The 13,142-nt window shown below is 41.7% G+C and overlaps 1 protein-coding gene across 1 annotated transcript; it reads left to right on the top strand.

Annotated features, from left to right (window-relative positions):
• The first annotated feature begins 3,132 nt into the window (after positions 1-3,132).
• LOC121138540 (major urinary protein 5-like) lies at positions 3,133-6,020 on the top strand. Its single transcript, XM_040741221.1, has 6 exons — positions 3,133-3,240; positions 3,590-3,723; positions 4,522-4,595; positions 5,239-5,349; positions 5,721-5,822; positions 5,983-6,020. Exons 1-6 carry the CDS (start codon positions 3,133-3,135, stop codon positions 6,018-6,020), a joined length of 567 nt encoding a protein of 188 aa, XP_040597155.1.
• The last annotated feature ends 7,122 nt before the right edge of the window (positions 6,021-13,142 follow it).

Below are 13,142 nucleotides of genomic sequence, written 5' to 3'. Positions count from 1 at the left end.
ATTTAAACATCCTCCCCTCATGTTAAAAACATTTTGACTGGTGTAGGGGAGTTCATAACAGCAGAGCCTCCTGGGTTATTATTGGATTTAAAACTGAATTCTACCATTGACTGGCTAGGTGACCCTATACAGTTACTTAACGTAACAAGAGGAGTATAATCCCAGAGACAGATATTGGGGTTCAAGCTGAACATCGGTGAAGCAAATATGCCAAGCTGTCAGAAAGCCCTTCTCTTTACCATGGCTTGAAGGGGGATGCTGTCCTCAGTGTTGCTGGAAACCAAATGCATGCTCTGAGACCCTTCTCCTGTCTTATTTGCCTCTCTAGTGCTGGGATTAAAGGCATACACCACCACTGCACAGCTTCTATGGCTAACTGGTATGACTGCTGGGATTAAAGATGTGTAATACCACTGCCTGGCCTCTTTGACTGTGACTAGCATTACATTATGATCCAGGAAAGCTTTATTAGATCATAAAAATATATCACCATATCTTAATCTTTCTCAGTTTTAATTCATAGTATGGTAAAATGAACAAAATAATACATACCATATTATACAATGTTGAAATAAGATAAAACCTAAGTACCTGCTTCTTTCTTAAGTTCTTTATATCCTGGAAACAAACACAATTTTATATTTCAAGTTACAGGGTAAATGAAATTTGTACTGATAAAAAATATGTTCCCATTAAACTATGTCTTTGTAAGCAGACTCTTGGCATAATTTATGCTTGGAACTCTGTCAGCAAGTAGGACATTGAAAAACATTGTTATTCTTTAATGATGAGATTATGCCTTGTTTGTTGAAGTCCAATTGTCTCTAAGTTTAAAAACTGCTGATGCAACTTGACTATTACCTTAGAACTTTGAGTTCTGGTGCCAGTGTTCTATGAACAAAGTTTGAGAAGCTTTGGGGGTCTGTCAGCTTAGCCTCAGGAAATCTTCCCTTGATAGTCTTTAAAACTTTTAAAAATATTTATTATTTGTGTGTGTGTGTGTGTGTGCCTACACGAGTTTATATGTACCACATGTGGGCAGGATGCCACAGGGATCAAAAGGAGGTGTGTGATCCTCTGTAATTGAAGTTACAGTCAGTTGCCATGTGAGTGTTGGGAACTGAACCTGGGGTCTCCTCTGTTTCAGGCCACAGCATTATACAGGGAGATATCAATCGACAAAATCATGAGTCTGAACCACCAGGATCATCATGAATTCCATTGTAGGAAATCCAATTTGCAGAGCTTTGATGATACCTGCCTTTTGTATAGTCACTGTCACTTCTATAAAACCCTTGTGAAACTACAGTGCTCCCCATTCTATAGTGGGATTTGTCCCACAAAACACCAGCAGTGTATTAGGCAATTACTGGGCACAACTCCCATGTGTACTGGTAAACTGGATTACCTCCCCCCACACTATGGGGCCCTGATGTGAAAGTATTCACACAGTCAAATAAATCTTTTTCTCATAGTCAAATCCACACAAGATAGACATTAGGTCCCTACAATTATGTCTTATGGCAGGACATCCTGCAAGGAGAGGAGGCATGCCAATAGATCACATTCAGAGCTTCAAAAGACAGGCACTGAGTTGGCAATATGCCCTGTCTTCCCCCGTTGACAAGCAAGCATAGGCATCCTTGAATTCTCTAATAGTCAACTCAGGAGAGTGTAATGTACTGGTCCCTACTCTACATTAAGAAGCTATTAATATTCTGTACTCATCTCCTTCTCAGTTTCACTGATACAAGATCTTAGTTTAGGAAATTAACTGCCTGTGCCTTTTCCTCTAGAGATACAGCAAAATGCATTGGATTGCTTAACCACCTACAGAAACAGGAATTCCCTTTCACCAGGGCATCAGCAGTATGAGTACTCTGCTGCTTACTCCAGAGTAGCTTCCTCAAGATTTCAAGTAGCCATTCTGTTTTATCTAGTTCTGGGTGATTGCAATAATATTTGTCAAAAATGCTGATGTGATCCAGGGTCCATTTTTCTCCCATAGGTTATGCCAGTTTCCATGGTTACAATGAAACTATGTTCCCAGCCCCCACAGAGGGAAGCAGAAGAAGGTGCTCAGAGAGTGCACAGCACTGCCAAGTGTTCTTCACTTTTTCTTCTTTTACCAATAACAAATTTCTAGTTTAACTAGCCACACAAATGTAGTTTATTTACTAACACCTATCTCCCCTTTAGATATCACAGCCCCTTACTCCATTAACACTTACTGCCTCATAAGTTCTGCCCAGATATTTGTTTTAAAAGTCACATCCTATCTGAGACATAAGGCACAGACTTTGTCAGATCTTATTTGCTTTCAGGCTCTGAGAAATGCATGTCTGGTATCTTTGCTATTTCCAGAGAACTGCTAATTGTGTCTGTATGAGTATATAAACTGGATACCTCATGGAATCAGAAAGAACTTTTTGAATAATAAAGAGACATGAGTATAATATGTCTATGAGCTGATTCCTTCACACTCAGATCCTTTTAGCCAGCCCCCATGCTTGCTATTTAGTATCCTGCCTGGAAGGGAAGTTGAATCTGGTCCTTGGAGGTCTACATACTCCTCAAGAACATGTTTCAAAGGATCTGACTCCCTCTTCTGACCTCCACAGATCCAGGCATGCAAGAGTGCACAGACACATAACCAAAAGAAGCATTCATAAAAATACATTTAAAAAACGATAAATTTATTTACTTCTACACTTCACTGGAGACTTAGAGAAAAGATGCTCTGCCCCCTTGGCCTCTCATTTCATCTCCACCCCCCACAAACACACATAATTGGCTTTCTGATTCAAGTCAGGGTTAAATCTGGCAGGTACCAAATGTCAGCTCTCTAAGGCATCCACAATTTTTCTTGGGATAATGTTTTGAGAAACCTAAGGTTATGAAATCAACCCATGGGAGACGAGACTGCCACGTTTGAAGAGGGGAGGAGCAATTCTTGGCCTCACATCAATAAGTGAAGAAACATTTCACAGACAGTGAGGGAAGGAGGAGGAGATTACAGTTAAAAAATCTGAACTCAGAAACTATATAAGTACAGAGCAGCTGAGTAGTAAAGTGCAGCCACCATCAGGAAAGTCACAGTCCTGACGGAGAGACGATTCTATTCCATCCAAAATGAAGCGGCCACTGCTTCTGCTTGTGCTGGGTTTGGAGCTGACACTAGTCCGTGTCCATGCAGAAAGAAAAACTAGTCTCATTGGAAAGAACGTTAATCCACAAAAGGTAGACTCATGGGGCTTGGGGACGTCTGACCCAGAGGGTGCTCCTGGGAACTCTGAAGCCAAGTAGGGCCATTGAGAGGAGGGTTGTGGCTCCTCACTCTGTGAGACAAATGAGAGCCTTCAGACTCTGAAACAAGGCAACCCGTATGCTATCCTCATCTAATAATGCCTGGGGTCCCTCAATCCCACTGAGAGAAAGATGGGATCTTAAGTATTGTGCCAACTGAGGTGGTGAGTCAGATCTAATCCTGTGTTTGCTAATGCCCAGGTCCATGGGTCAGTTCAAGTAGAAACATGTCCATGAAGTGTCCCTGCCCCTCCTCTCTTAACAATTCACTTATCTATTACAGATTCAGGGAAAATGGCATTCCATTCTTTTGGCCTCTGACAAAAGAGAAATAATAGAGGAACATGGAAGCATGAGAATGTTTGTGGAATACATTCTCTTCAATTACTCGTCCTTAGCTTTTAAATTCCATATGATGTAAGTGAGATGTTCTTATCTGAGAAAGAAGAAATGGAAGCCTGTCATGATCTCAGGCCTTCATACATGCACAAGAACACACACACACACACACACACACACACACACACACACGCGCGCACACACACACACAAGAACACACACATATACACAAAGAAATATATGGCCCTCATTACATGTACAGGTACACACACAAACACAGATACACACACACTCACACAGATACTAAAACAAGATTTCAAAACTGGGGTGTTTTCAAAAGCCAGAGAATAGCATTGGTGACAGGAACAAATTTACTGGGGATTTAATAAGCAAATGTCAGAGGAATTTATGAAATCATAATGAATGAGATATATAGCACAGTTAAATGTAGATTATCATGAGTTAAATATTTCTGTCTAGTTGTTAGCCACGAAATTCCACCCCTTCAACTGCATTGAAGGGGGTATTAATTCTCCTCTGTAGATTGGAGGTACACAATGGGCAATGTTGAAAGCACTAATTTGATGCAGATGCTGGACATCTGGGTGAAAATCTGCACAAGTGAGTGACACTGGGAAGTAGTCACAGTTCTGACAGTGATTTGAAGTGATTGTCATTCTTTTTCTAAATGATAAGCAAACATGTGATCAGTAAAGTATTAAGTATAAGTGAAATAACACAAATGAATGACTTTGCTCATTTTACAAAAACATTTGAAAGTTAAGTGGAATTAGAAATGGGAGATTTGGGTAGAACAGAGGCTAAGGGGGCCAGCCAGAGCAGTACCCGTAAGCACCAGCTGATTCTATTTCACAGTGTCAATGAAGAATGCACAGAGCTGTATGTAGTATGTGACAAAACAGAAGAGGTTGGTGTATATGATGTCAAATGTAAGTATACAAAAAGTCTACATATCTATCCATAAGGAACTTAGAAAAACCCCAATATCTCTATTGTGGGTGTGTGTGTCTGTGTGAGCACATTTGCCTTATTGTTGGGAATTGAACTCAGGGTCTTATACATATTAGTCAAACTCTCTACAACTGAACAATATCTCAACCCTCTTCAGACGCTCAGTTGGTTGCTGATCACTGCTTATTTAGCTAATGCAACAGAGGTCATCTAATAACTAGCATCCCATTCTTGGGCAGGTGGAACAAGTAAGGTAAGGTGGTTTCTTGTCTCCTGCCTTCTGTCTGATTCTGCCCCAATGGATGCCACCAGTCCACATCACTCAGGATGCAGCAGCAGGTATATAATAGAGTGAGCTTATGAAAGGCAGATAGAGATCAATGGAAGCTGCTGATTGAACTAGACAGGCTATGGAGAGGAGAGTGGCTGCTGTGACTAATTGTTTACTAGAGGTGTCTTCAAGATGTCCAAAGAAGTATGGATAGAAAGCAGCAGACATTTTCGCCAATCTCTATTAGAATATGCATTTTGAGTTTTACCTGTGATATAGAATAGGTAAAAGGTTTCAATAATTTCCTGTGGACCAAAGAATTTCTGAGTTATGTTCCATTTCTTCCACAGATAATGGATATAATAGATTTACTATACTTGATATAGACTATGATGATTATATTATAATTCATCTCAGAAATACCAAGAATGGGGAAACATTCCAGTTGATGACGCTCTACGGTAGAGTATTTTCCCACAGACACTGGTAATGGGATGGGAGAACAAGAAAAGAAAGAAACCCTAGCTCTAACATGGGCTACCCAGCCTGGCCCTGAAATGCCTCTTTTTTCCATATCTACTGAAGACAAATGGTCACCTCCGTTATCCCTCAGTCACAGTGGTGGGGGTGGGAGGTCTCTGCAATCCCTCACTATGCCAGTAAGATATCCTATGAATGCTAAATTCATGACTGGTCATGTCCATGCCTGATAATCATGTTGTCAATCATTTTCTCATCCTTCTGGAGGGGCCCTGTCCCATTCATTATTCAGCTCTGTGAATGTGGTCAATACACATAATGCAATCACTACTGTCACCATTATTTTTCACAGGCCGGAAACCAAAGTTGAGTTCAAAAATCAAGAAAAAGTTTGGGGATCTATGCAAGAAGCAGGGAATTGTTAAGGAAAATATATTAGACCTAACTGAGGCTGGTAAGTCAGGACTCACACTTGTTTATTGCCTGTTTTATATCATGGAAAGAACATACCAAGTAGCAACCAGACACATGTTGTCCCTAGAGAAGCATCTGGTATCTCTTGTGGAAATAAATTGGACCTGGTACCTGAATGTGTTCTTATTCATACCCTGCAGATCACTGTCTCCAGGCCCAAGTTGGAAGAATGGCCTGAGCCTCCAGGTGGGTAATCTCCAGTGAGAATGAAGAGTAGGTGAGCACAAATGAGGCCCTCTCAAAAGCATTGTATTGTGCCCTAAAATTACAATAAAAATAATTGATAAGGAAGCTTGAGGAGAGATTAAAATTTGGTTTCCAAATTTCTGGGTTTTTGATTTAGTCTTATGTTGAGCTTTTCAGTAAGTGACCCAAGTGTTTAAGTAAGGAAACAAGGATTTGGACAGATATAGATGCTGTACTTTTGTGTGAAAAGTGCTCAGCAAAGCATCAATAGTCATTAATAATGTGAGTATAGATGTTCACCAGTGACAGGGTTCACCTCACTCCCACTCCTGATAATAACATCTTCCTGTGAGGTCTGTACATCCTTACTCCTTACATGGGAATGGAGCATCAGCATCACAATCTGCATTTCTCCTCCAGCCTGGAGAGTACTATGAGTTCCTAAATCTATCATCTTTCCCATTCATTCCAAGGCTCCATTCTGATGATATGTGAAAACCTTTAAAGATGTTTTTATTATTAAGTCTCAATTTACTACAATTTCTTCATAACTTTGTAATGAGTCCTCCTCTGTTTCACCAGCCAGTTCCCAAATAATGACACAGATTTGATATTAATTACAACAGTTTGGCCTGTAGATTAGGGTTGATGCTACTTAGCTTTTATAATTAAAAATTAACCCATTTACATTAATCTACATTCACATGGGGTTACCTCTCATCCATCTTGCACCTCCTGTTTCCTGTCTAGTTCCTCTGGTTGACAACCCTGCCCCTTCCTCCTCTTCCCTGAGTGCTCTCTCTCTCTCTCTCTCTCTCTCTCTCTCTCTCTCTCTCTCTCTCTCTCTCTCTCTCTCTCTCTCTCTCCCTCTCCCTCTCTCTCTCCATGCCTTTAAGTCCCACCTAATTGTCCTGCCTATTAATTGTCCATTCATCTCTTTCTAAAAACAATCACAGTGACACATCTTCCCACAATGTACAAACATCACACAACAGAGTTTCTTATGCAAAAGATAGTGGGAACAAGCCTAGCATCTTTCATTATTGTTATTTTCCATATGGTATCAATAAGGATAATGTCATTTATTCTATGCCTTTTGATCTGTATTCTGGTCAGTAACATCAGTTGGGTGGTCACAGAAGGTATGTGTCATCACACTTTACTGTGTATGACAGAATGGCTCTATGTCCTGATATCAGCTCTAGCAGTGCTTAATGAGTGTCTGCATTCTTTCTTCCTGGCTTCCTCAGTGTTGAGTGTGGACTCCTAACCTTGACTCCAACATCATCCCTTCCTGTCCACACCCTGTTCTGTGACAAGTCCTGTGATCTGATTGCCATCGACACCCCCCCAGGAAAGCATAAACCCTACATCCCCAGCATCTTCCCTGATTATCTAGGATGACTCATCCAGAATCAAAAGGTTTCTTTTAAATGTCTCTTTGTCATACCCATGACAACTCTGCATGAATGTCTTCCTGTACCTGTTCAATAAATGATTAACCTTGCAGTTACATGCATGTCTCTCTGTCCAATAAATGTGGGTATGACAGTGAATGGATGAGCAGACTTTCTGCGTCCTGTAGCCAAGATCCTTCCTCATGTTCCAGAATTGAACCTGAGTTTCAGGTTTTACCCCCTCTGCAATAATCTCAAGTCCCAATGAGTGTTGCCTGCTCATAGGTTCTCCTGTTTCAGTGACATTATAATGACCGTAGGAACACAGACTGGCTGCACACTTCTTCCAACCATTGTCTCATAAATTCACTGGGAACACAGACTTGCTGCACACTTCCTCCATCCACAGAGCCTCTTTTTTCAACAGGGCTCGGAGAGACACAGGCCTCTGAGGCTATGCCTACACAGCATGGTTTCAGATGTACACCTTGGAAAAAAGAATGGTTTGGTCACTAGAGGCACAAACGATAAAGAGAATGGCTGCCTACCTCCCCAAAGCAAGCTCTGACCCCTAGATCAATAGATTAAGTTGGCTTCAAGCTCATGGTTCCTGACTCATTATTGGTGGGCTTTGGAAAATAAAGCAAAACACTATTTAGAAAGACAACCAATGAGTCCAGCGTTGGGGGCACACACCTTTAATCCCAGCACTCAGGAGGCAGAGGCAGGCGGATCTCTTTGACTTCAAGACCAGCCTGGTATACAGAGCAAGATCCAGGACAGGCTGCAAAACAATACGGAGAAACCCTGTCTCTAAAAACCCAAAAAAGAGAGAGAGAAAGACAACCAATTATGCTGCAACCCCCTCACTCCCCCCCCCATCCTGATGGCTATGTTTCCTTGGCTGGCCTGAAATTCATAGGTCCAAGTCATTCTCTGGACACAGTCTCTTTAGTGACTGCAACTACATTCATGTACTTCTATGCCCAGATTGTCATTTTTAATCTTGGCATTTAAGAGACAAAAAGAATCTGTACACAATATGAGCTATGCTAAAAAACACTCAGAAAAATAAGTAGCAATTACAATCCAGGACTCTGTTAACAGGAAATGACTTGACAATGCCACCATGAGAGATGACACTACCATACAGAGAAAGTCAAAGAAAGAGCTTTGGCTGCTCACAGGTCAAGAGAAGAGCTTGAGTTCACCCTGAAGCTGCCCCTTCAACACCAGACACTTTTCGGGTATGAGTCACAGTATAGTAAAAATTTCAAAGTCAAGGAGGACATTACAAATCTCAACACAGTGCAATTCTGTTCTAAGCGAAGATACAGGGAAATTGTTGGCATGGAGGCTTACTGACACCAACCAGCATAGAGGACTGGAGGTAATTGCCACAAAGTGATCTCAGATATGGAGGTGACTCTCAGAGGAACCAAGGATGAGGCAGAGTACTCCACAACCTTAGCTAAATACAACAATAGGAAAACTTCTTGTGACTACAGAAGCAGGCACCATCCATGTGAAAGATCAAAGTAGCAGTTGGCATCTTGTGGTTGGCCTGGCGTTTAGATCTAAGAGTCCCCATTTCAACAAGCTGGCCTGATATACATGGCTGGCCCACAATGCCTTACTGGATATTCATAACCTCATAAAAAAGCAACATTAGGCAAGATAATTTGGAGATGGTAAAAACAAGATCATTTGCCATCTATAAACATGTCTGTCCTAGAGCTAAAGTGAGTGATGACTGCTTTTCTACTAATTATAGAGTTTGCTTGATGTTTGACTCCACTTATGAAAAATGGGATTCACTGGGCTCTCTAATCACTGAGCTGTCATTTTCCCCCAGTTGTACCTATCCAATAGCTTCCTAAGACACTCCCAAATCTGATACCAGGTTCCTTGTTTCATTCTTTTTGAAAAGACTGTCATGTGTGTTTCCTGCATATGTATGCTGTGTGTGTGTGTATAAAAACTAGAGTTGGTCTCAAGTGTGTTGGTCTGTCACTCACCATACCATAATATAGGGAGTCATTATTGGTTTGAGGAGGGGTCTGGCACTAAACAAATTCCCTGAGACCTACAAGTATGACACCAATTGGCAATCTAAACAATAGTGGAGAGGGTATCTGACATGCCCTTCCTTGATAATGAGATTGATGACAATGTTATATGCCATCCTAGAGTCTTCATCAAGTGGCTGATGGAAGCAGAGGCAGACACACACAGCCAAACACTGAAATAAAATCCTGGAAACCAGTTGCAGGGTGGAAGGACTGATGAGCAAAGGGGCCATGACGGGGCAGGTGAAACCCAGAGAAAGACCTGACCCCTCAAAGTCAGCTAACCAACATGTTACCCTTGACTGCTGTTTTAGTGAGGGTTTCTTTTGCTGTGAAGAGACACCATGATCTTGGAAACTCTTACAAAGAAACACTTAATTGGTGTGGATCATTTATACTTTCAGAGCTTTAGTCCATCATTATTGTGACAGGAAGAAGGCTGCCTATAGCTGAACTATGTGCTAGAGCTGAGAGTGGTAGGTCTTGCAGACAATAGGAAGTTAACTAACAGTCACACTGAGGGAGCTTGAGAAAAAAAGAGTCCTCAAAGCTCACCCCCACAGTGACACACCTCCTTCAACCAGGTCACAACTTCAAATGAAAGCCTTTTGCTTATTTCCCCAGTCCCCTATCTCTCTTTTGACTTAAATTTCCCCACTACTTTCTAGAAAGTAATGTTTTTCTTTGTCCCTTCTTATAATAAAGAGGAACAATTTAACCACAGGTTAATATTGCAGGCCCATTCCAGTGAATGTTACTAGACTGAATAGACCTACTGGCCTTCAAACCTGAGGATGCCCTGCCTCTGCTTCCCCAGTGCTGGGATTACAGGGAAACCCTACCATACTTTGCTTCTTCTGTGGATGCTAGGGATTCAAACTTAGGTGCTTAGGCTTTAAGGAAAAGTACCTTACTGACTAATGTGCTCCCCAAGCACGGCATCTTTTTGAGATGTCTAGCCTCCTCTGGGAGCATCCTTCCCAATTTCAATAGTAGACAAGTAAACCAGACCTTGTGTTGCTTACAAGTGTGCTCCTAGTGTTCTTTAGTTATGCGATATTAAAATTATGAGAGAAAATATAGGTTATTCCATGATGTAGAAACACCAGCCCATATCATAAATGCAATGCTTGGTTTGATGTTGTGCCCTTAATAGGGGACAGAACCAAGGAAGTCTTCAAAGTTTAGTTCAAGATATCACAATGAGAGTGTTGCCATTGCTCCAAATCTCTTGGGAGAATAGATTCAGTGGAGAAGGGAAGGTCCCAGTTTGAAATCTTTCATTATTTAAGTAGGCCACTATAAAAGGGTCTAGGGCCAGGAAGATGACTCAGTTGATAAAGAGCTTGTCCTGTGCAAGTATGAGGTCCTGAGATTGATCCCTGGGTCCAAACAAAAGTGTTCAATGGTGGAGCACAGTGGCACACGCTTGTAATGCAAAAACTGCATAGATGGAGACAGACAGATCCCTTGTGCTCAGCTTGATGGCTGGCCCAGCCTCTAGCTCAGCCTGCTGGACCCCAGGGAAACTACAGTCCTGGTTTCCAAACACCATGGATAGCCTTTGGCAAGCAACACTCAAGGTTGACCACTGACCTCCACACACACATGCACACATGCAAACAAGTACCAGTACACACACACTTAGGTGAACACCAACACTGGTAAACACACACACACACACACACACACACACATACATACACACCCCTGCTGAACACTTCCTCCTTCCACAGAGTCTCATAAATTCCCTGGGGACAGAGACTTGCTGCACACTTCCTCCATCCATAGTCTCCTAAATAACTTGGGAACCCAGACTTGCCGCATGCTTAATCCATCCAAAGAACCTCCTTTTCAATATAACCTGGAGAGACACAGACACAAGCTTCTGAGGCTATGCCTAGTCAACATGGTTCCAGACATGCACCTTGGAAAAGAGAATGGTTTGGCCACTAGAGGCACAAAGGATAAGAGAAAATGTTGCCTACTTCCCCACAGCATGCTCTGACTCCTAGATAAAGAGATTAAACTGGTTTTAACCTCATGGCTCTTGAATCAAGTTATTGGTTGGTGTATTTTGCTAAAATATCAGGAAAACACTATTGAGAAAGATAGCCAATTTTGCTGAAAACTCCCTCTCTCCTCACACCCCACCTCCTGATAGCTATGTTTCCTAGGCTGGCCTGAAATTCCTGGGTCCAAGCCATTCTCTGACCACAGTCTCTTAAGTGACTGCAACTACACTCAATTGCTTCCATGGACTGATTTTCATTTTTTTATTTTGTATTTAAGAGGCAAAAAGAATCTGTTCACAACACAAGCTATACTTAAAAAAATAAATAGCAGTTCTAATATAGGACTCTGTTGACAGGAAATGACTTGACAATGCCACCATGAGACAAGAGACCACAATGCAGAGAAAGGCACAGGAAACCCTTAGGCTGCTCCCAGGTCAAGAAGGCAGCTTGAATTCATCCTGAAGCTGCCCCTTTAACACCAAACACTTTGTGGGAATGAGTCATGAAATAGTAAAACATTCAAAGTCAAGGAGGAAATAACAAACCTCAACATGGGGCAATTTTTTCTAGGGGAAGATGCAGGGAAATTGTTGCCAGGGTAGACTATTCTACATTTTCTTGGGGCTTACTGAAACTAACCAGCAGAGAGGATTGGGGGTAACTGTCCCAAAGAAATGTCACATAATGAGGTGCCCCTCGCGGAACCAAGGCTGAAGCAGAGGGATTTTGAGAAGAATTCCCAAGGTAACATAAATAGCATAAAAAAGACAACTTCCTGTGACTGCAGAAGCAGGCACCATCCATGTGAAATATCAAAACAGAAGTTGGCCCCTTGGAGCTGGCCTGGCGTTTAGATCTAAGAGTCTTTATTTCAACAAGCTTGCCTGATGCTCATGGTTGGCCCACAATGCCTTACTGGATATTCATAATCTCATAAAAGAGCAACATTAGGCAAGACCATTCTGAGATGGTAAAAACAAGATCATTTTCCATCTATAAACATGTCTGTTCTTGAGCTAAAATGAGTGACAGCTGCTTCTCTATCAATTACAGAATTAGCTTGATGTTTGCCTCCACTTTTTATAAATGATATTCATTGGGCTCTCTAATTCCTTTTGAAAATACTGTCTTGTGTGTTTCATGCATATGTGTGTGTGTATATTTGTGTGTGTGTGTGTGTGCATAAAACCTAAAGTTGGTGTCAAGTGTCTTGCTCTATCATTCCCCATACCATAATAGAGGGAGTCATTGTAGATTTGAGGAGAGATCTGGCAATAATGTGATTCCCAGAGATCTACAAGGATAACACTAACTGGCAATCTAGGCAATAGTGGAGAGGCTACCTTACATGCCCTTCCCCGATAATGAGATTGATGACTAACTTGTATGCCCTCCTAGAGTCTTTATCCAGTGGCTGACGGAAGTAGAGGCAGTCACTCACAGCTAAACACTGAACTAAACTCCTGGAAACCGATCTTGGTAATTCTTACATAGAAACACTTAATTGCGGTGGATTATTACACTGTCAGAGGTTTAGACCCTCATTATCTTGATATGAGGAAGGCTTCCTGTAGGCAGATGTGGTGCTAGAGCAGAGAGTGTTAGATCTTGCAGACAACAGGAAGTCAAC

Source organism: Mesocricetus auratus, unplaced genomic scaffold (genome assembly GCF_017639785.1).
Source record: "Mesocricetus auratus isolate SY011 unplaced genomic scaffold, BCM_Maur_2.0 contig_4879_pilon_obj, whole genome shotgun sequence".
Taxonomy (NCBI): domain Eukaryota; kingdom Metazoa; phylum Chordata; class Mammalia; order Rodentia; family Cricetidae; genus Mesocricetus; species Mesocricetus auratus.
The sequence above is the reverse complement of the archived record's forward strand: the minus strand, read 5'-3'. Positions and strand labels throughout refer to the sequence as shown.